This window comes from Gymnoscopelus braueri (assembly GCF_963280865.1).
Source record: "Gymnoscopelus braueri genome assembly, chromosome: 20".
NCBI classification, from domain to species: domain Eukaryota; kingdom Metazoa; phylum Chordata; class Actinopteri; order Myctophiformes; family Myctophidae; genus Gymnoscopelus; species Gymnoscopelus braueri.
The window spans coordinates 42,714,694-42,738,582 of NC_137622.1; the positions used below are offsets into that span (position 1 = coordinate 42,714,694).

Below are 23,889 nucleotides of genomic sequence, written 5' to 3' on the forward strand. Positions count from 1 at the left end.
AATTCACGTGAGAAGTTGAGAGGCGGCCTCGTGTCAACAAGACCACACAGAGTCGAACTTTTTCGTGCCAAGGACCCCCAAATTGATTTGTATGTAGCTGCGGACCCCCACCTGAAAACTATGTTGTGCCAGGAACCCCCTAGAATTGCTTCTGGGGGTCCCTGGCAGATCTTTGTTATAAATGTTTGCCTTTAAAAAAAAAGATTTAAAGATTCGCACATGTTTTCAAGATTTTTCAAAAATAGCAGATCTACAAGCTCGTAGCGCAGCGCTATCAGCTTTGTAGATCTGCTTTTTCTTGAATAGCCAAAGTATAAAATCTGGATTAAGGGGTTAAAATGATCGTGACGCTTTTTTAGCTAATTTTGCTGGGGACCCCCTGACATCCCCCCCAAGGACCCCTGGGGGTCCCCGGACCCCACTTTGAGAACCAATGGCATATAGTACTTCAGTGTCTGGAAATGCAAACATGACACCATGGTCTCCTCTGTCAACACTGGCCATAGAAGTAGTGATGGATATATTACTGCCTCACCGCTGCCACCTACTGGCCACATCCCATATCAGAAACGTCTTATTTCCATATTCTAACTTTTTGTGTATTTTTCCCCATAAATGAACACATTGAATGCCAGAGTTATTTCAGATTTTTCATTGAGAAAAAAAAAGTACTCAGGAGCCGAGATACAGAATTTTTAAGTTTTAAGTTAACAAGGAAGTGGATGGGAGTCTAAATCTTCAAAAAATCATATCTCCTTGGTCTTTGGGTCAAATAAAAATAGATAAATGTAAAAAACAAAAACATATCTAGAGTACAGCTTTCAATGCCACTGTGACATCAGAATGGTGTTCTATTGGGATGAAATGATTCGGTCTTTCTGCGTTTTATAAGTACTTTTTCAAAAGGTTCAAATCATATTGAACTATCCCTTTTAAGGCCAGATACTACATTTAATGTGAGCTGAAAGAAAAACAAAAAAACACCAGGGTTCTGGAGTTTGCCAAGCTTTATTTAAAAATGTACAGTGGACAGTATGATACAAAGTGTTTTGTGTTGTGAAACAAATATGTTTATCGGTTAAAGTACATCAGTAAAAACAACCTACATTAGTCAGTGGTTCTTTAAATCTATCTTTTTTTTACTACTTTACAAACAATGGCAGGTACAAGCTGTTAATCAAGCTAAATATGTAACAATGGTTAACTTACAAACAACTCATTTTGAAAAGTGACATTGATTTTAAATGACGGTGCCCATTGTCTTCCTTTAGATTCAATCAAGACTCAAGATCAAAGCTGAAGAGATGACATTAAAATAACTGAGTGGACATGGTTACTATGGAAACGCAGTATATTCACACAGCAGTCACCATAATGTCAGTATTATCCCATTAAGACCGGGAACGCATCTGACATTTTAAGATTTCTAGAAAAATCTTGGAAAATGCGTGCAAACTTTGAATATATACATATGTTTTAAAGCAAACATTTTTATCTCCGATCTGTGCTTCTGGGGGTCCCTGGAACAACATAATTTGAGATGTTGGAGCACCACTGATATAGCAACATACTGTTAGGATTTAGAAAACATTTTTAGATATGTATTTGGCCGCGGACCCCCATCTCCAAAAAAAAAAAAAAAAGAAGCAAAGATTTAAGGTTAAAAATGTTCGCTTTAAAAATGTAAAAGATTTGCACAAACTTTAACAATTTTCAAAAATAGCAGATCTACAAGCTCATAGCGTGGCACTCGGTGCCGCGCTATGAGCTTGTAGATCTGCTATTTTTGAATAGCCAAAGAAATAAAAAAATTACACTGATTGAATGGGTTAACATGAACCAAGCACAACCCAGCATGACTGGTTCTGGTGTCACCAACAACAGTCTCTACAGGCTGGACTGGTTGGTCTGGTTACTCTTCAAACATTGACCCCAGTGCCAAACAGCAGCAGTTCTTTGCCAGTAAAACAGGCCCCAGGAGAGAAAACAGCTTACTGGCAAGTTTGGGGAAAGAAAGGAACCACTTGCCCCGCAGAGTTGACATTTTAACAGATTAAACGTATCGGGTTACTTTGTCGTTTAAAAGTGGGCACTGTCATTTAAACTTTAAACACGTCCCATAAACCATAAACCACTATACTAACAAAAACACAAGTAAAACAGAAAATACATGACAGTCCTGGCTGTTTGCACTCTGAACACCTAGATGTAGTTCTAGAGCCTCTTTGCTCAACTTTAACTTTGGCATCGCAACTTTAAAAAAGAAAAAAGGTAAAATATTGCACAGATTGTTTCTACCAGGGAAGCAGACATATTTACAACTGATCTCCAACCTCCATGGGACAGGGCAGCTCATGTAGATCTGCTATTTGCCACTACTTTCACGGAGGCCTTGTGGAGTCACCGGCCTTACAGTAGAGAAGCTTTGTCATTTGAGCTCGGCTGTCGCAAGGTTTTACAAACAACTTCTCAACAAGTTCTGACTTTTTCTCTCACTAATTCTAGGCCTTTAAGTCAAATTCAGACACTTAGTCCTAAACATAAGGGGACCTAACAGCTAGAAAACATTTGAACACGCACAAATGAATTTTACATAACCGCAACAACAACAAAAAAACTGAATAAGTACAAAATGATTGTCAAAGGCACAGAAAATATAAAACATGCTAAGTTGCTTATTGTAGAAAGATATCTTTGGATGTGATATATAACCGTCTCAAGTCGACATTTGTGACAATCTAACCGACCTCAAACCACTACTGAGCGAGTCAGTCAGTCTGTCCTGTAAGCGCTTTCACTCAATGTTAACATGTTTGTTTGTTATGGAGGCTAAACAGATTAGCTTACTGTACATAGCATGTTACTGTTTAATAGTCTATTATACCTCCCACAAACCTTTTAATGATGAAAAATGTAATGTAACAAAACAATATCCCAAATGGTCCAGGAAGAAGTCCTAGGTCTGTGAAAGAGTTAGTTTGTTGTTAGTTTATTGTATTTCATAATTCAACACAATGAAAACAAATCACTTTACCAAGTTCAATTGATGACTTACAGTAGTTAAAAGAAAATAATCCCAAAGGGGAGGAAATGGTGAAAAACACCTCTATAGATGGATGCCCCGACATCATTGAATAGGTTTTCTTTGCTAAGGTAAATAAAAAGTCAATATATTTTATACAAAATCATTACATTGTGGAGTATGTTGATGTATTTCCATCTATTAAAAAAAGAAGGAAAACCATGTCGTAGACGATCACGAGGAGGGGAACTTGATAGAAAGGAGAAATTATAAAAGGGCTAAGAGGCTTTAAATGGCCACAATGATCATTCAATGAATTAACCCACTCAAACTAAAGAGCAAAATATTCTTTAAGTGTTTTTCTTTAGATGATCCAGGAGCTGAGTGTGTGGACACACTGTGGATATGAGGTCTCAGCTGACTGGAAGCTGATTGGACAGACGTCACCAAACCAACGTCTTCAGGACGGTGACTCAGACCCACTGGACTAGACTGACCCTGCTAGGGATGGGACCATAGACTAGACTGACCCTGCCAGGGATGGGATGATATTAAACGATTATCATGATAATCAAAATATGCTTTAAACTCTTAAAACGCCACTTTTTGTGAACCACTTGCACCCTAGTAAGCATCCATGTTCTGGCGGGAACGTCATCCAAAAAATAGCTCTGTGAGCTTGTAGATCTGCTATTTTTGGTGAAGAGATATGGTGTAGCCTAGATAACAAAAAAAGCTGTCCAATTGCAGAGATGACTCGGGTCCAGTGTATGACAAAGGACAATTTCCCGAAAATTGATATGATTGTGAGCATTTTCATTTTATCACGATTCAAAACTATGATGGTCCCATCCCTAGAGGCTGCCCTAGTGCCATAGTACCATCCTAGTGTGGACTCTATCAGTCTGTCTGTGGCCTGTTAGTCCACCTGATTCGGATGCCATCGACGCATTGAATGGGACATTATCACGTTGAATCAGACCATTGAATGGGCAAAGTAGGCGACATACCGACCTACCCGCCATTTATCAGACCATTCATTGGGTGTAATCAGTACGACGGAAATGAACTTTATAAAGTTAAGTTTCGGTTTAGAGGAGCGCAGTCTCAAGTGAACTGGAGCCACGTGAGGGACCACTGAGCAAGCTGAAGCGAGCAGGTTGCCGTGCCGAACCGTGCGACGTTCGCTTGAGCCTACTCAGCGCCGTCCCAGTTATGTACCGATAGGCACAGAGTCGTAAATCATGTTGTGGGGACTGCTCCGCCTCAGAGTAGGTCAGTATCTCCTGATTACGCCCAATGAATGGTCTGATAAATGGCGGGTAGGTCAGTATGTCGCCTACTTGGCCCATTCAATGGTCTGATAAAACGTGATCATGTCCCATTCAGTGCATTCGAGGCCGGTCATTAGTCAGTCTTGGCCGCCGGGTGGTCTGTGGACTCTTATCAGTCAGCCTATGGGCCTGGTGGTAGGAGGTCTGTGGACTCTTATCAGTCAGCCTATGGGCCTGGTGGTAGGAGGTCTGTGGACTCTTATCAGTCAGCCTTAGTCGCCGGGTTGTCCATGTAGTAGACGTTGACCAGGTGGCGGTTCAGGTGTCTCCGGTACTCCACCTCCAGGGGGAAGGTGCGGTCGCAGAAGATGCAGGTGTGGCACTTCATCTCGGTGGGCGTGGGGATCTCCTCCGTCGGGCTCTCCGGGTCGTTGGCCGCCTTTCCCGAGGAGCCGCCGCCAGCGCCACCGGCTTTGCCGCTATTGGCTCCGTTCAGCCCGGAGTCGTCGCTGCCCTCCGAGGCGCTGTCGCTGATGTCGCTGCCCGCCTCGTGGCTGCTGTGGATGCCCTCGTCTTCCTCCGTGTCGGCCGCGGTGGGCCGGGCGGCGGAGGAGGAGGAAGAAGAAGAAGAAGAAGAAGGTCGGCCGGGGAGCTTCAGGGAGGGAGATGGAGATTTGAAGGTGGCCGCGGGAGGAGGAGCCTTCGTAGTGCTGGTCTTGTCCTGGCGTGGGGTCGGTGTAGAAGATGCCGGCTCTACGGGGGTCTTCTTCTGGGCCGGGGTCTTCTTCTGGACCGGGGGGGTCTTCTGCCGGGGTTTGGTGGCTGCTGTCGGGGTGGTCTGCCGGGCCTCTGGGAGGAGGAGTTCTGTGACGGAGGAGGAGGAGGAGGAGGAGGAGCTCTTCTTGCTGATCTCAGGAGGAGGACCGTCTGATTCTAGAGCTGTCACCATCACACATTGAAGATGATTAATTATCACTCAAATAATTGCGATAAACGATTTAATTGTGTGTTTGACCATTGATCATATGAAGCCTTCGTAATCACAAATTGCACATATTTTCATAATTATATATGAGAAAGAACTGAAATATTCAAAGAAATTATTGACATTAAATAATTTTATACATAGCAGAAATAGCTGATCTACAAGCTTACAACGCGTCACAAAGTGACGCGTTGTAAGCTTGTAGATCAGCTATTTCTGCTTTTTTAATATTTGAAAATGTGTGAACATTTTTCAACATGGCAACGATTAAGACCATTATGCAAAACAATTATTGAGATTATCTCAAATAATTAGACGATGATGTCATAATTGTGTGACAGGCTTACCTGGAGCCTCCTTGTTGTTGGGAGGAGCTGCTGCTGGCGCCTCCTGGAGGAGGAGAACGCCTGGGCTTTTCTTGTTGGTCTTCCTGGTCTTCTTCAGTTTGACCGGAGGAGGAGACGACGACGTCGTCGTCTCCGTGGCGCCGGAAGGCGTAGCGGCATCGGGCGGACACGGAGACGACGTGGGCTTCTCAGAGCCAGTGGCTGTGTTGTTGTCGGACACACAGACCTCCTCAGACGGTTTGGTGGACAGGGACAGGTCCAGAGCCTCTGCAGCTTTCCTCTTCACCGCCTTGGTCTTCCTCACAGCCTTGGTCTTAGCCACGGGGCTCTTAGCAGGAGGACCGGCGTCCTCCTCAACGGTTTCTAGAACTTTCTCCGGTTTCTTCCTGGCCTTTCTGGGGCCTTTGTTGTTCTTTGTTGCACCGTTTTCGTTCTTCGGACATTCTCTCTCCTTCTCCGCTTTCTCCTTCTCTCCGTCCTTCTCTGGTCCCTCCTTCTTCTCCTCTGCTGATTTCTTCTGCGCTCCTCTCTCCTCCTGGGCTCTCTCCCTCTCCGCTGCTCCTCGTCTGGCCGGTGGAGTGGTGTTTGTTTTGGTGGGTTCCGTCACGTCGGTCTTGTCCGGCGTGCTTCTCTTGGCCGCGGCGGCTGGCTTCCTGGAAGTCCTCTTCGTCGTCTTCTTGTCCGTCGTGTTTTCCACCGTCTCGGCGTCCTTGTCTTTCGCCGTGACTTCAGCGACCGCCGTCTTCTCCACCGCCTTCTCGACCGTCTTCTCGACCGTCTTCTTCTGTCTCACCTTCAATGGTAGAAAAAGTACTCATTTTTAATTTCAGTAAAAGTATCAATACTGCAATATAGAAATACTCTTGTTACAATAAAAAGTCTGGAATTCAAAATGTACTTTAAAAAAAAGTAGTAAGTACTCATTATGCAGAATGTCCCATTTCAGGTTTTCCAATGTATAACAATCTTTTGAAAATAGCAGATCTACAATCTCACAATGCGTCACATCGAGACGCATTGTGAGATTGTAGATCTGCTATTTTCAAATGGCCTAAATATATACATAGGACTGAAGTGGTTAATGTATGTTTTGTAATAATAATCAAAATCTACAAAGTAACTAGTAACTAAAGTTTTCAAATAATTGTAGTGGAGTAAAAGTACAATATTTGCCTCTAAGATGTAGTGGAGTAGATGTAAAAGTACTGGAAATACTCCAGTAAAGTAAAAAAATCCTCAAAATTGTACTTAAGTACAGTACTTGAGTAAATGTACTTAAGTTACTTTACACCACTGTCTCACCTTTTTCTCCACGGTCTTGTCTTTGGCCTGTTTGGCAGCTTTCTCCTTCTCAGGAGTGAACGCCGTCTGTGTGGTCTGTGAGCTCTGTTCGTCCTTTATGGACAGATCCATGGGCTGTTTCTCAGGAGTCTCCGGTCCATCGTCCTCCTCCTCTTCCTCGTCCACCTCCATCAGGTCGTCCATCATGTCCTCCTCCTCCTCGAAGTTGGAGGACGACTCGTCGGACTTGTTGGACTCTTCGTCCTCGGCCCCGTTGGCCTCCTCGCTGCCGCTCCCGCTGCCAGACTCTTCCTCGTCAGACTTCTTGATCAGCTTCTTCTTCAGCTTGACCTTTGACACGGTAGAAAAAAGTACTCACATATTTTACTTAAAGGGGAATACCACTCATTTTCAACATTGAACTATGTCTTTAATACACCTTAGAGCTTTTGTGTGGAAATAAGAAAAAAGTCCCCCCCCCCCTCTATGTTGCCTAGAACTGGAGAATTGATTGTTGGGGTCATGTGATCAGTGACATACGGAAGGTGTACTTTTGGCTCCGCCCTCTAGGCTGCTGCATTCACTAGAATGGGGAATCTCACTTCCAGCTGAAACAGTGTGACTTGTAGTAGTTTATAATGTCATTATGGTTATATATCACAAGACATTGTACTTGTAGAAAATAGAAAATGCTCTAATAAGTCTTAACTTTATATTCAAGACACACTGTTTCAGCTGGAAGCCAGATTCCCCATTCTAGTGATCAATTCTGCAATGTAGAAATACTAATGTTACAAGTTAAAGTCCGGAATTCAAAATGACAAAGGTATTGGTATCAAAATATACAAGTACCAAGAGTAGAAAGTACTCATTATGCAGAATGTCCCGTTTCACAAGTTTTCAAATGTATACAAATCTTTTGAAAATAGCAGATCTACAAGCTCACTAAATCGGCTATTTTCAAACGGCCGAAATGTATATAGGGCTGAAAAATATACAAAGTAACTAGTAACTAAAGTTTTCAAATTATTGTAGTGGAGTAAAAGTGCAATATTTGCTTCTGAGATGTAGTGGAGTAGAAGTAAAAAAGTACTGAAAACTGGAAATACTCCAGCAAAGTAAAAGCACCTAAAAATGTTACAGTACTTGAGTAAATGTACTCAGTTACTTTAACACCACTGACCTTGGACACGTCGATGGCGGCGTTGCATCCGGAGTGGCGTGACTTGATGTGGTACTGCAGGTTGCACTTCTTGGAGGCGGCGTACTTGCAGAGCGGGCAGAGGAACTGGCGCGGGTTGAGGTGCAGCTCCACGTGCTTCTTGAAGTTGGAGCGGTCGGCCGTCTTGTAGCTGCAGTAGGGGCAGCCCAGGGGCTTGGGCCCGTTGTGGACCTGACGGGCGTGGCGGGTCACCTCGTGCTGGTTGGCCGCCAGGTAGTTACAGCTCTCACACTTGAACGGTCGCTCGCCTGAAACGGGCGGAGGAGGAAACAGGGGGAACGGTTAACGGAGACGATTCATTGTGATTAACGATGCCAGTGTGTTTTTGGGGGGTTTTGAACATTGGAACATGTTTGGATTTTAGGGATCGTAAATAAAAATTGCACAGTATTACATAAAGACAAATAACCTACATTTACGTACGAATAATCAAAATATACAATATTGAATACATTTAAAATAGGCCATATTTAATACATTTATACTTTCAAAATGTATTAAAAATAGCGGAAATAGCTGATCTAACAGCTCACAAGGCGTCACCTCGTGATCCGCTTCTGAGCTTGTAGATCTGCTATTTTTGGAGATGTTTTAAAATGTATGAACATTTTTCGACATGGAAACAAGCACAAATAATAATCACAACAGAAACACTGAGCCACACATCTGGCTGATCATCACAGCAACACATTATAGACCTACAGCAGACCACTTTACCACACATAGACCTAACAGACCACTTTACCAGACTGATCCAACAGCAGCTGCTCCCGAGTGCAACAGAGGACACAAGAATTACATGTTTAAGTGAGACGGAAGATTAAGACACACACACAGACACACACACACAATATGATCTAACTATCACAAGGTATTATTAATCTTGTTAGCCTAATAGCTAATACTGCTGGTGCTATCACACAGCTACATCTAGTGTTAATTTGGCTCTGAAAGTGTAAACATGAACCCATACGGAGTCCATGTGTACACTTATGAACATTTTACTGTGAACTAGTACTAGTCTAACTACCACCACTACATTGTAGTAAGTCTGTTTGAAAGAATCTCTTGCTCCAAACTTTAACAGCAGCAAAAACAACTAAGTTTTTCTTCTTCCTCAGGTTAGTTCAAGTTCAGGTTATTTTCCTATTCTTGAACTAACCTGAAGAAAACCACACGGTCGAAATGTTAAGTTTGGAGCATCTACCGCAGGGGTCTGCAAGAATGTTTGGCCTCGGGCCAAACTTTTTCAAAGACATTAGATGGTGGGCCAGAACACAATCAATGGCTAATTTAGGACCTGGAACTTGCAACAAACAACCATATATAATAACTGTATTGTTATAAAAGTTACTACATAAAGATGTGGTATAACAATTGCATGTGGAATGAAATGTTACAGGTGCAGACAGAAATGCTTATGTAATCCTTTTTGTGCAGGCGTCATCCTTGAATGTTTCACTTAGAGGATATCTAGTGAACATTTTATCTGGAGACAGAGAGTAACTCCTTTTCCAACAAGAGCTCTTTCATGGTTCAAGGTCTCTTAGAATGGAGAGAAACAATGTATCTTTTAAAGGCATGTGAAACACAGCTTTAGTGTGTTTTTTAAACGTGAGAAGAGTTTTTCATCCAAAAGTCTCAAGAGGAAAGTTGACAGTGAAAACATAACATTCAAAGAATGGAAATAGAACTATTTGTTCATCATACCTGATTTAATCAATTCAAAGCTATTGCTGTCCATATCCTACCTGAACTGTCAGTCAGCTATTGTACATTATTTACAAAATTATTTGTCGGGCCAGATATTATCGCTGGCGGGCCAGTTCTGGCCCACGGGCCACTTGTTGAGAGCCCTGCTTCCTTTCTTTCGCTTCATGATGTGCGTTATTTGAAACCAATCAACAACAACTACACACAGTTTGTTCCATTGATTCTCCTCCTCATACTGACCAGAGTGAGTTCTCATGTGTCGGGTCAGATGTGTCTTCTGGGAACTGGAGTAGTCACAGTAGCCACACTGGAACGGACGCACACCTGCACAACAACAACAACAACAACAACACATATTTACAATGCTGAACACCTGCACTACAACACAACACATTTGCAATGCTGTACAGCAGCTGTATACAACAAAACGTAGATACATTTAACACATGTACATTTTTATATCACAAACAAATTACAAAGGTGTGGTCAGGAAAGAAAGGTTGGAGTGTTTTGGTCACCCCATTCGGACGCTATCGATGCATTGAATGGGACATGATCACGTTTTATCAGACCATTGAATGGGCGAAGTAGGCGACATACTGACCTACCCGCCATTTATCAGACCATTCATTGCGTGTTATCAAGACCTACCGACGGAGATGACTTAAGAAGTTCAGTTTCGGTTTCGGACCATGACGGAGGCGCGCAGTCTCGAGCGAACGGGAGCCACGTGAGGGACCACCGAGGGAGCTTAAGCGAGCGAGTTGCCGTCACGAACGTTGTGACGTTCGCTTGAGCCGACTCAGCGCCGTTGGAGTTATGTACCGATAGGCACAGAATGGTAAATCATGTTGTGGGGACTGCTCTGCCTCCAAGTAGGTCAGTATCTCCTGATTACGCCCAATGAATGGTCTGATAAATGGCGGGTAGGTCAGTATGTCGCCTACTTCGCCCATTCAATGGTCTGATAAAACGTGATAATGTCCCCTTCAATGCATTGATAGCATTCGAAGCCGGTGATTTGGTAAACCAGCTGGTTATTTCGTGTGTGTGTGTGTGTGTGTGTGTACATACCAGTGTGTGTGCGTATGTGTTGGATGTAGTTGCTCTTGCGGTCGGTGAAGTAGCTGCACTGGTCACAGGTGTGCAGCTTGGAGGGGAAGTGGTTCCTCAGGTGTTTCCTCCAGTGGTACTGGCTGACCGTGGTGTACGGACACAACGTGCACTTAAACACCCTGCAGAGATAAGATAAGATAAGGGAGGTTAGCCACTTTATCAAAAAGATAAGCTCTGCTGTATTTTTTATTGCCGTCAATGTTTCGATCACCAGTCCTGATGAAGATGACGGAGTGATCAAAACGTTAAATAAAAAAATGCAGCGTAGCTTTTGCAGCATAACCAGTGTGCAGACTTTATTTCTTCTTGTGATACTGCCGTTAAAAACCCGGGAACGCATCTGTGTAACCACTTTAACCATTATTTTATACTTTGGCTATTTTTGAAAAATCATGAAAATGTGGGCAAATCTTTGAATATATACATTTTTTTAAAGCGAACATTTGTAACTCAAATCTTTGCTTATGGGGGGGGGGGGGTCCCTGGAACAAGATATTTTGAGATGGGGGGGTCCTCGGCCAAATACATATTTTGGGGGTCCTTGACATGAAAAGGTTTCAGAAACACTGATTATAGCAACAACATTTTTTCTTTTTAAAGAAGTGTTAGCTATGAGCTTGTATATCTGCTATCTTTGAAAAGCCAAAAGGTCAAAGTGGTTACACTTATTGTGATGCTAACTAGGGGTGTGCCGATATATCGTCCCGCGATATATCGCGATACGTTTTCGTGACGATATGTATCGTTTTGGAAAAATAAAATATGGTTTTGGATTATTTTTATTTTTTTTACAATAATAATAATCAGGCATGCAAACAGCCCCGAGGTGAAAAGGGTGACAACCTGTTGTTTCTTTTTCGGGTCAGGTGTCACACTATTGCCTTATTTGGATTAAAAACGGCTATTTTAGCTGAAAAGCTACAAGTTTGCATGTCTGAATAATGTAAAACAGAATTATTTGTTTGCATTTGCTTTTTTTCCTCCCCCATATATTTTCATAATAAAAAAGTGCGTATCGTATCGAAATCGTATCGAAATCGTATCGAAGTTGTGAGCCCAATATCGTATCGTTTCGTGAAATTAGTGTATCGGCACACCCCTAATGCTAACACATTTTGCTGGTTCCTACTTTGAGAACCAATGCTATAATAAGACCCGTTACCTGTGGTCCTCCCCCTCCTTGCTGTGGTGCTTGAGGTGGGCGATGTAATGGTCGTAGCGGTTGGTGTTGTAGCCACACCTCTGACAGCGGATCATGCCTTTATTCTCCAGGTGGTCCCCTCCTCCTCCTCCCTCTCCTCCTCCTCCTCCTCCCCCCGCCCCCTCCATCTTGGCCTTGTTCCTCATCTCCACGCGGCTGAAGAGCATGAGCTTGTTGGAGCTGTGGGTTCCCAGGTGCTCCACGAAGGTCTGCTCGCTGTGGGCCTGGAAGCCACAGGGCTTGCAGTAGAAGGGCTTCTTCTTCTTGGCGGCGTCCGCCAGCGGGGGTCCGTGGTGGACGGTGCGGACCACCGTCAGTCTCTGCTGCTGCTCCTGTTTTGGTACCGATGCTGTTGTTGTTGTTGTTGTTGATGCTGTTGTTGTTGATGCTGTTACTGCTGCTGCTGAGGAGGCAAATAACTATTATAGTTACAAACTAAAACTAAACCAAATAACAGTGTGCTTGTAGATCTGCTATTTTCACTATTTCTGAGCTTTTAGAATCCCGCCCCCTTCTACCTAACCCTAACCCTAACCCATAAAAAAACACTAAAACTAATAAAGAAACTAAAGTAAAACAAAAAATTCAACTAAACAAGCAAACCCTCTTTAAACCCAGTCAATCCGGGATGGCATCTGTCAGTTTAGATGTCTTTGGCTATTCAAAAATAGCACTATGAGCTTGTAGATCTGCTATTTTTGGGAAAATCGTGAAAATTTGTGTACATCTTTGAATATATATATTTTTTTAAAGCAAAAGATGTTCACACTTTGCTTCTGGGGGAATTCTACAAATGTCCTAACAGTTTTTTAGAAAATAAAATGTATGTTGCTATAATATCAGTGGTTCTCAAACTTATTTTATGTCAAGGACTACCTAAAATGATATGCACCTAGTGCCGTGCTATGAGCTTGTATATCTGCTATTTTTTTAATAGCCAAAGAAATCTTAAAATGACACAGAGATGCGTTCCCGGTCTTAATGGGTTAAAAACTAGATTAAATGCAGAACTGTATCTACTGACCTTGTTGCCGGGGGACATAGCGTGAGGGTCTGGACAGGTCTTGAGCCCTCAGCTGCTCTTCGTCGTCGTCGTCGTCCTCATCCTCATCCTCCTCGTCTCTTGGGTGGGCGTGGTTCTCTGCGGCCGCGAAGCCGCCGGCCCTCTCGTTAGGAGCCGGGGATTCTGGGTACTCCACGATGCACACCTCACGCTGGTTGTGGTCGTCATAGCTGTACCTTTTTACAAAATTATTAAAAAAAAGTTATTATTTATGGAGCTGCTTCTATCTGGAAGAGTAGTAGAATCTACTTTGTTGTACAATGGTGGTGTACAAAAATAGCTTAAATCATTAACACCGGGAAAGCATCTGTCATTTTAGATTTGAACCACTTTAACCATTATCTTAAACTTTGGCTATTCAAAAATAGCAGATCTACAAGCTCATAACGCAGCACTGAGTGCCGCGCTATGCGCTTGTAGATCTGCTATTTTTTTTTAAATCATGAAAATGTGTGCAAATCTTTGAATATATATTTATTAAAGTGAACATTTGTAACTCAAATCTTTGCTTCTGGGGGATTCTACAAATGTCTTCTAAATCCTAACAGTTTTTTTTTTAAAAACGTGTTGCTATAATATCAGTGGTTCTCAAACTTTTTCATGTCAAGGACCCCCAAAATTATATGTATTTGGCCGTGGACCCCCATCTCAAAATGTTTAGTTCCAGGGACCCCCAGAAGTAAATATTTGAGTTAAAAAATCTTTGCTTGAAAAAATAAATATATGTATATTCAAAGATTTGCACAAATTCAAGAGTTTTCAAAAATAGCAGATCTACAAGCTCATAGCGTAGCACTCGGTGAAAGATTGTTAATTGTTAATTGTTTGATTTTAAGTCACATCGCCCCCCGGCCCTAATTATAACCATCTAACTAATTAACTTCATTTACCTGATGATGCCTTCATCCTCGTCTTCATCAGAGTAGTCGCAGCCCACCGTCTTCAGCTCCATCATCTCCTTGTCAGCGGACACGCCCCCGCCGTCGCAGGCCCCGCCCTCCGAGCCCGTCACCACGGCGACGTTGGCCAGCATCACCAGCTGAGGGGCGGGCATGTTGTTCTGGGGGTCCTCCATGACGGGCAGCCCCACGGGGAACATGCCCACCGACAGGACGGTCTGAGTGGACATGAGGATGTCCTGAACACACACCACACACTGCAACACAACAACACACTTTATTATAACACACCACACTGCAACACAACAACACACTTTATTATAACACACCACACTGCAACACAACAACACACTTTATTATAACACACCACACTGCAACACAACAACACACTTTATTATTATTCATGTTGTACTTGCTTATCGTCAGTGGTGTAAAGTAACTAAGTACATTTACTCAAGTACTGTACACATTTGGGGAATTGTACCTTTACTTCTACTCCACTACATCTCAGAGGCAAATATTATACTTTTACTCCACTACAATTGTTTGAAAACTTTAGTTACTAGTTACTTTGAAGATTTGGATTACTATTACAAAACATACATTAACCACTTCAGCATATATATATATATATATATATATATATATATATATACACACACACACTCAGCATATATATTTATATATAGGCCATTTGAAAATAGCAGATCTACGCATTGTGAGCTTGTAGATCTGCTATTTTCAAAAGATTTGTATACAATTAATACATTTGAAAATTTGTGAAATGGGACATTCTGCACAATGAGTACTTTTACTTTTGTAATTTACTGTATAAGTACATTTTGATACCAATACTTTTGTACTGTTACTCAAGTAACTTTTGAATTCCGGACTTTTACTTGTAACAAGAGTATTTTTACATTGCAGTATTGATACTTTTACTTAAGCAAATTTAGTTTCTACTTTTTCCACCAATGGTCGTACTTATTACGATTTTTTTTTAGGAAAATGATATTTTTTGCCTAAATCAGCCCTTCATGACACTGGCCACACCCATATCCTTATTGAAAAGGCCATGCTGTTCCCACCCCAGTAGTGTGATGGCGTACTGTACTGTATGTCAAGAGTGAAGCTGAATTCCGATACTTTCACACTCGCTCACTCTCCTTGCGTCCTCCACTCGCACTTTCAGGTTTCAGGTTTACAAACAAATGCCTAAGTCAAAACACAAGTCATTTAATCCTCTTGTGTTACATAACTGACAGACGGCGTTATTTGTATGTCAACAGTCATATATTGTTAGAAACATTTTGGGTGAAATTATGAAAGACATATCATATAGTTTGTTTTGGTACAATTCTTTTCTGACCCCCCCCCCCCCCAGGCCATTTCATTTGCCACCTAAATGATGTAACACTTAAGTGGTAGGAGCCAGGTGTGGTGAATTAGTGACAGCTGATTGTCAGAAGATTTGTTTGTGTTTTTTTGTCCCTGGACTATTTGTCACGCTTGCAACTAAATGTAAGTACCTCTGTTTGTGATGCAATATCACAATTATTTGTGCTGTTAAAGCCATCAAGACCGGGAAAGCATCGGTGTCATTATTTGATTTCTTTGGCTGTTCAAAAATAGCAGATATACAAGCTCATAGCGCAGCACCGAGTGCCGCACTACAAGCTTGTAGATCTGCTAATTTTTTTTTTATCGTGAAAATGTTGTGCAAATCTTTGATATATATATATATATATATATGTATTTTTTAAAGTGGACATTTTTAACTCAAATCTTTGCTTCGGTTTGTTTGAAAGTAAATTTTGAATCACTGACTTTTACTTGTAATAGAGCATTTCCACACTGCAGTATTGATACTTTTACTTAAGTAAAACATTTGAGTACTTTTTCCTCCACTGGACAGCAGTGGGAGACTCTCTGTTCGGCCATTTTGAAAACAGCACCACAACTCTGTCGACAGCGACCCAACACACACACACAATAACATTCCACTCAAACAATGACTGTTGTGTTCACCACATTGTACACACTCATAACAGCACACATCACATTAGAATGAAGATGAACAAACAATGGAGACATTCCTCAGAATAGAGACATTCCTCAGTCTGAATACTAAAGGAATTCCTATGTTTAACTTCCTGAAAGTAAATTAATACATTAATAAACACGCAATAAACCACATGAAGTCACATAGTTAGCTTTAGTAAATCATAGTAATTCAAGCTGAAACGCAGCATAATGTGGACTCATTCTAAATGTCTCAGGCTGTTATATTATAAATACAAATGTAAAACTGATTTATAAAAAGCTGACTTTGTGTTTGTTGTAATGTAATAAACCGTCCCTTCATTATCAGTTCAGTTTCATTATGAAGTAATGAGATTATAAAGATCATTAGATTAAAAAGGTCAAAGTTAAACATCCACATAAAGCCGACATAAAGCAAAGATCGGACATCAGTCGCTGTCCAGCACGAGGAGGCCTGGTGTTACACCCACACCGGTGACCCTGGAGAATTCAGCCCTCCGTCCCATACAGTTCAGTGTCGGGTTACAACGAGGCTTAAAAAAAGGCTTTTTTCACTTACTTTTACTTTCAATACCTCTGATATCATTATAATGTGGCGTTTATCATGAGAAATGATCTGATTCAACGAGCATAACCGGTCTCTACTTCAGAAAGCCTCGACATGTTGATAAAGTCATGTTTGTTCCAGTGATGGAAGTAGCCTACTCAGCTATTTTACTTAAGTAAACGTAGCAATAAAACAATATAAACATAATATAAGTAAAAGGCCTGTGTTCAAAATGTTACTTGAGTAAAAGTCCAAAAGTATTGGCATAAAAAAATACTAAGTACCTAAAGTAAAAAGTACTAAAATGTTTGAAAATAGCCTATGTATAAAATGGGACTGAAGTGGTTAATGTATGTTTTATAACGTGTAATAATCTCCAAAGTAACTAAAGTTTTCAAATAGTGGAGTAAAAAGTACTTAAGTACAATATTTGCCTCTGAGATGTAGTGGAGTAGAAGAAAACTACTGAATATAGGAAATAAATAAAGTAAAAAATACCTAATATTTTATCATTGTTTTCCTCAGGCTCAGAAAATGCCACAAAATGCATCAACATCATAAGAGTCAGAGGTAAGAACTTGATTCTTGATTCTTGATAAACTCGCCAAAAAAAAACGCGACGTGTGCAGTCGCAGGTTTCGACGGGACACCGAAGTCGGCGTGACGGCCAAACTTGAGGGAGAGAAAACTTTATTTTCCGGAAGCGCAAAAAAAGGCCGAATCTAAACTTCTGACTCGAACTAAAAAAGGCTAAAAAAAACACGACGAAACCTCCTCTCTTCTGTCCTCACGTCGTTTAAGCGTCAGATTCACATCATAATGCGTTACATATCGTGTCCCAAAGAACGTATTAAATCCACAGTTTGTCGGTCCGTGGCATGGTCCGTGGTGCTGAAACATGAAACATCAGGCTGGACAGCGCCTTAACCAACCCCCTCCTCCACCACCAAGACTCCATTTTAATAACTTATCACCATAAAGATCACTTTGTTCCTCTAATCTAACAACTTTAACAGCTTTATAAAACGGTACATTATGATGTATATAAAGTATATAAAGTATAAAGCCAGTCCTCCATTGACGCAGTGCTGTGGACAGCGCCTTAGCTTCATCACAACCCACCAGCCAGCCTCCATTTTACAAACTATAAAACTACCAAAAGTTCACTTTGTTCCTCAAATCAAACTACTTTAACAACTTTACAAAACGATACATTTGTTATGTGGACATGAAGTTGGTCTTACCGGCCCGATCCGACTGTTTTAAACCCTCGTCTTCTGGCTGTTTTTTAAAGGACTACTCCAGTAGTTTTTCCACAGAGAGACACAATGTGAAAGAATGTTTAGACACAAGTTTCTTCACATTCCAACACACTGCTGTCAACACACACTCTGTGTGTAGGAACCTAAGCTTCCTCTGGGGGACTTCACAATAAGAGCTCAGGTGGTACACGCCCATTCCTCAACACACAGCTGTGCTCTGGGATGGAGCAGCACTTTCGCTGGAGGACTTCACAATAAAACCTTAGCTGTAGTATACGACCCTCGTAGACGTATTTATGATTCTGACGTTTTCAATCTACGAGAGTTGTAGGGTGCACTTCCCATAGTGACCTGGACTTTCTGCACTATGCCCCGTAGACACTCCAAACATTGTACAAAATTAAAATAAAGGTGCTTACCGCCGAGCCCCAAATGTTAACTGGGTAAGTAGTGTAATGTAATAATCCATATCTTTCAATAAAGAAGTGTTTTAATGCCGTCTGTGGCCGATTCTGTCGGAAGTTCCCAATGGGCGGTAGTGACGGGTAGTGACGGGGCGCATCCGGTGGAACCCGGAATTACACTAAATGTAAACAGGAAGTAAACGAGGGTGAAAAAATGGCGTTCGGCCACAGACGGCATTAAAACACTTCTTCATTGAAAGATATTGATTATTACATTACACTACTACCCCGTAGACCCAGTTAACATTTGGGGCTCGGCGGTAAGCACCTTTATTTTCATTTTGTACAATGTTTGGAGTGTCTACGGGGCATAGTGCAGAAAGTCCAGGTCACTATGGGAAGTGCACCCTACAACTCTCGTAGATTGAAAACGTCAGAATTATAAATACGTCTACGAGGGTTGTATACTACAGCTAATAAAACCTAAGGTACACACCCATTTGCGATGGAGAATTTGATTGATTGGATACTTTATTAACAGTTTGCCCAAAAAAAAGCACAGAGGTCTGCTAAAAGGATTAAAGGGATAATTTTTTTCTATCGATTAGTGCCCCATGGAGACTTGAATTCATGGATATCTTTTTAGTTTTTGTCGCATTCCCAAGCCATTAATTTGAGGTAGTTTGGGTATAGGCTTTGAACTTTTTTACAAGGGCCAGATTTCTGGGCCAGTTCTGGTGTTGTGATTGTGGACATCTTTGACATTTGTGAAGTAGTTTTACACAGGTACATGGGTGTCTTTGTGGTGTAGTGCAGTGGTTTTCAACCTTTTTCATGCCAAGGACCCCTAAATTGATATGTATTTGGCCGCGGACCCCAATCTGAAAATGTTTTGTGCCAGGGACCCTCAGGAGAGAAGATTTGAGTTAAAAATGTTGGCTTTAAAAATATATATATTATTATTATATATAAGATTTGCACACATTTTCAAGATTTATCAAAAATAGCAGATCTACAAGCTCATAGCGCGGCACTCGGTGCCGCGCTATGAGCTTGTATATCTGCTATTTTTGAATAGCCAAAGTTAAGTGGTTAAAATGTCTATGACGCTATGTTAACTAATTTAGCTGGGGACCCCCTGGTACCCCCTCAAGGACCACTGGTGGTCCCCGGACCACCGGTTGAAAACCACTGGTGTAGTGTATATTGTGAGGCCCATTGCAAGTTGCTGTACTCTGTCCTCTACCCTGAGCCATCCCACCCTATATAATGAGCCAGGGGTTAGATGAGTTGTAGATGTGAGGCAAAGGCGTAGCCAGACATCCCAAAACAGGTTGTTTTGGGATGTCTGGAGCCTTGTTTTTAAGGCCTTTGTGGTGCTATGGTATCATGAGGTGCATGCATAGTCATAGTGACATTGGATGAGTGCTCCAGCTAGAGTCCTCAATGTATTCCTACTGACCAGTGAGGAGATCCTGTACAAAAATCTTGGCCTTTGGTTGACTCTTTTTTTGATTAGGCCTACTTTAGAATAATATATGAGAATTAAAAACAGATCCAAGAGTAATAGCGATGTAAGAACAAAATAACTTTTGGTGACCCCTGAATACATTTTATGTGGTCTAATTCTAGAAATCATTAATATTTAGTCATCAAGATAACGATTGTGCACTATTCATTTGAATACTGAACTTTTACTTCATTTGTTTGCAGTTTATTTTAACAGGGCGGGCCATTTTGTCAGAAAGAGATGATTTAACTCTAGCTTATGCCAATAAATTCAACAATTTGGCCACTGACTTTAGTGACTTATGAGCATTATTTTCGAATGCTTGTACCCATAATTACACAGTGTTATAAGCAAATCCTAATGCATTTATACTTGATCTTATGAGTAAATATATAATGTTTTATTATGTGTTATGATTATTGTTATAACATTATGAGCATTTATATATAGTGCTCAAATCTGAATTAATACAGTGGTTTAAGTAGATTGTTATGCATTATACAAGTATGTTTATAACGCATTATAAACATGGGATGCACAGCAGCCTGTTACCAACATAAGATCAAGGTGAATGAAGACAGATATCTACCACTAGCAGGAATACTAGAAGACTCCATTCATAAATCATTTATTTAACCAACGTTTCAGCTACAAAGTCTTCAAGACACTTACCGTATACTCTCATATTACACATGAACACTTTAAGTTAAGTAAAAGTAAAAGTATACAATGTAGTAAAAAGTCCTGAATTCAAAATTGACTTGAGTAAAAGTACAAAAGTATTAGTACCAAAATATACTTAAAGTACAAAAGTTAAAGTAGTCATTATGCAGAATGTCCCATTTCACAAGTTTTCAAATGTATAAAAATCTTTTGAAAATAGCAGATCTACAAGATCACAATGCGACTCATCGCGACGCATTGTGAGCTTGTAGATCGGCTATTTTCAAATGGCCGAAATGTATATAGGACTGAATTGGTTAATATATGTTTTGTAATAATAATCTACAAAGTAACTAACTAAAGTTATCGTTTTCAAATTAATTGTATTTGGTTAAAATAATAAGTGTTAAACAGCTTTACATTCTGATGGTAATCATTGCTATAGATAGTTTTCAACCCTTTTCATGCCAAGGACCCCCAAATTGATATGTATTTGGCCACGGACCCCCATCAGAAAAGGTTTTGTGCCAGGGACCCCAGAAGAGAATATAAATCTAAATGATATATATTTTTTAATTAAATAGTAGATCTACAAGCTCACAGTGCAGCACAAAGTGACGCACTGTGAGCTTGTAGATCTGCTATTTTTGAATGGCCAACAAATAAATGGATAAAGTGGTTTAAATGATTGTGATGGTGTATTAACTACTTTCACTGGGGACCCCCTGGAACCCCCTCAAGAACCACTGGTGGTCCCCGGACCACTGGTTGAGAGCCACTGCTATAGAGCAGTGTTTCCCAAACACATTTTTATGGGTCACGAGTAGATAGGCCTATCCCTTTTCTTCTTTCACTTACTACAATTTGTTTTATTATTTCAAAAATATTTTCAGAAAGGAAAAATAGATTATTTTTTTTCATTTTCAGAAAATAAAAGGACATTTCAAACATTTTTCAAGAGAATTCCCTACATTTTCAAAAAAATCTAAGAAATTCCATGGGAAAAAAAGGAACTACTAAGAAGAAGTGAAAATAGCAGATCTTCAAGCTCTCAATGCGTCGCAAAAGAGATTCTCTTTTGGGTCTCGCGCTAAAAGTTTGGGAACCATGGCGACAGAGTGTGTGTTCAGTAACAGGAGACTCCTCCATGTGTCTCCAGCTCTTTATTAAACAGAAAAGGCATTTTCAGGTCAGGATACCAATTTTATCCAATCAGGATAGAGTAGAGAACTCAGGCAGGATACAGGATAAACAAGTGGAACTAGAAGTGACACATGACACAAAGAAATGAGCAGCGAACTGGAACACTATAACAATTAAGCTGATAAATGGGTACTCTGTCCTGATTGGCTGAAATTTTACAACCCACCTGAAAATGTATTTTCTGTTTATTAAAGATCTGGAGAGATGGGGGGGCTGGTACGGAACAAACACTCTAAGGCAATCAGAATATAGTGCTTTAACCTTTTAACCAAAAACCTTTTGTTTTAATGAAACCCCCTCTGTGATGACATCAGCAGCTCTTTCTTATCTTCTTCCCAATCAATTGTCTAACTCAGTGGTTCTCAAAGTGTGGTCCGGGGACCCCCATCATTTCTGGGGTCCTGTACACCGGTGCTTCTCAAACTTTTTCATGTCAAGGACCCCCAAAATGATATGTATTTAGCCGCGGACCCCCATCTCAAAATATTTAGTTCCAGGGACCCCACCCAGAAGCAAAGATTTGAGTTACAAATATTCGCTTTAAAAATATATATATTTAAAGGTTTGCAAAAAAAAATCACGATTAAAAAAAAATAGCAGATCTACAAGCTCATAGCACGGCACTCGGTGCCGCGCTATGAGCTTGTAGATCTGCTATTTTTGAATAGCCAAAGTATAAAAGGTTAAAGTGGTTAAAAGTATTATGCTATATTATAACACATTTTGCTGGGGACCCCCTGGAACCCCCCTAAGGACCCCTGGGGGTCCGAGGACCCCATTTTGAGAACCAATGCTCTACACCAGTCATCAGCCACTGGAGTAGTGCGGTGGTGTTTACCTGCAGAGAAACACACTGCCCTCTCGCTTTATTTGGGTGTTTTCACTCTTTGCAAAGTTGCGTGCTATGCCTTTAAATGCAAAGCATGGGTTACGACGAGTGCAAGTTTTATTAACAATCATGAAAAGCTGAGAATCGGTTGTTTTGATAGACATTTTAAAGGGATAGTTCAACCCCAAAATGACTTTTTTTTCTATGGATTAGTCACCCCATGGAGACTTGAATTCATGGATATGTTTTGTTTTTGTTACATTCCTAACCCAGTGAGCCATAGTTGTCTATTAGACCTCCATCTAAAACCGGGTTATAATTGGTCTAAAAGTGAAAGTTTTTTCAACGTCTATTCTTAGCCTAGACGTTGATTAGCTGTTTTTTAAGTGTCTATATATAGACGTAATTTCAACGGCTATGATATAGACGTTTTGCTCTTTGTCTGCTCTTTTTTCCTTCTACACCTATACCTCTCTGCCAAAAATAGCCGATCTACAAGCTCACAACGCCTTGCGCTGCGAGGCGTTGTGAGCTTGTAGATCTGCTATTTTTGGCTAAAGTTCTCCTCAGAAAAGGGATTCTAGGGTTCAAGTGGTTAAGGTAAAAACAAAAAATCCTATCACACAAAAAATTGGCGGACCCCCTGTAGTAACTCTGAGGACCCCCTGTTGAAGACCCCTGCATTACAGACTATATAAAGAACTTGGCAGTGTTGGAGCACAACAAACAGGAAGTGGTCTGTGTGTCTCTTTTCACAAAAACATAATTACACACTTATGTTCACACTTATCCTCCAGAACACACACCATGATCAAACTGATCTGTATCAGATTAACCCAGTTAGATCGGGAACGCATCTGTGTCATTTTTAGATTTTTTAGCTATAACCATTATTTTCTATACTATTCAAAAATAGCAGATCTACAAGCTCATCACGAGCTTGTAGATCTGCTATTTTTGAAAAATCGTCAATTTTTTTTGCAAATCTTTATGAATACATATATTTTTTTGAAACATTTTTTTTTTAATATGATTTTTCTAAGCAGATACAAAAGACAGCATATATAAAGACCAATGAAACAAAGAGGTCTGCAATTTTCTGACACAAACACAATTGACAGCAGTAAAAAGTAAATAAAGACAAATATACAAACAACAAAACAAATTGAAACAACATTTTTGACTAAAATCTTTGCTTCTGGGGGGGGGGGGGGGGGGGGAGAGTCCCTGGAACAACATATTTTAATTGGGATCGGCGACCAAAAACATAATTTCGAGTGGTCCTTGACATGATAAGTTTGAGCA

At 40.8% G+C, this 23,889-nt stretch overlaps 1 protein-coding gene across 3 annotated transcripts; it reads right to left on the reverse strand.

Moving 5' to 3' along the window:
* Positions 1-989: 989 nt before the first annotated feature.
* rest (RE1-silencing transcription factor) lies at positions 990-18,092 on the reverse strand. 3 transcript variants are annotated; one of them, XM_080416794.1, is made up of 10 exons: positions 17,958-18,092; positions 14,115-14,380; positions 13,186-13,400; positions 12,123-12,561; positions 10,919-11,079; positions 10,085-10,168; positions 8,093-8,379; positions 6,931-7,260; positions 5,629-6,421; positions 990-5,235 (listed from the first exon to the last, which is right to left on the reverse strand). In XM_080416794.1, the coding sequence occupies exons 2-10, from the start codon at positions 14,351-14,353 to the stop codon at positions 4,559-4,561; spliced, it is 3,225 nt and encodes a 1,074-aa protein (XP_080272920.1). In that variant the 5' UTR covers positions 14,354-14,380; positions 17,958-18,092; the 3' UTR covers positions 990-4,558. The 3 variants fall into 3 exon arrangements, with proteins under 3 accessions (XP_080272920.1, XP_080272921.1, XP_080272919.1); XM_080416795.1 differs by having other exon boundaries at positions 5,629-6,409; positions 12,123-12,564; XM_080416793.1 differs by having other exon boundaries at positions 12,123-12,564.
* Between the last annotated feature and the right edge of the window lie 5,797 nt (positions 18,093-23,889).

Bases quoted from the DNA above. Each gene is read 5' to 3' on its own strand.
- rest (XM_080416793.1), bottom strand. From the start codon at position 14,353: ATGTCCACTCAGACCGTCCTGTCGGTGGGCATGTTCCCCGTGGGGCTG. The intron at 13,401-14,114 runs GTAAATGAAGTT...TTTTGTAAAAAG, and splicing joins GAGGATGAAGGCATCATCAG to GTACAGCTATGACGACCACA. The intron at 11,080-12,122 runs GTAACGGGTCTT...TTATCTCTGCAG, and splicing joins AAGGAGGGGGAGGACCACAG to GGTGTTTAAGTGCACGTTGT.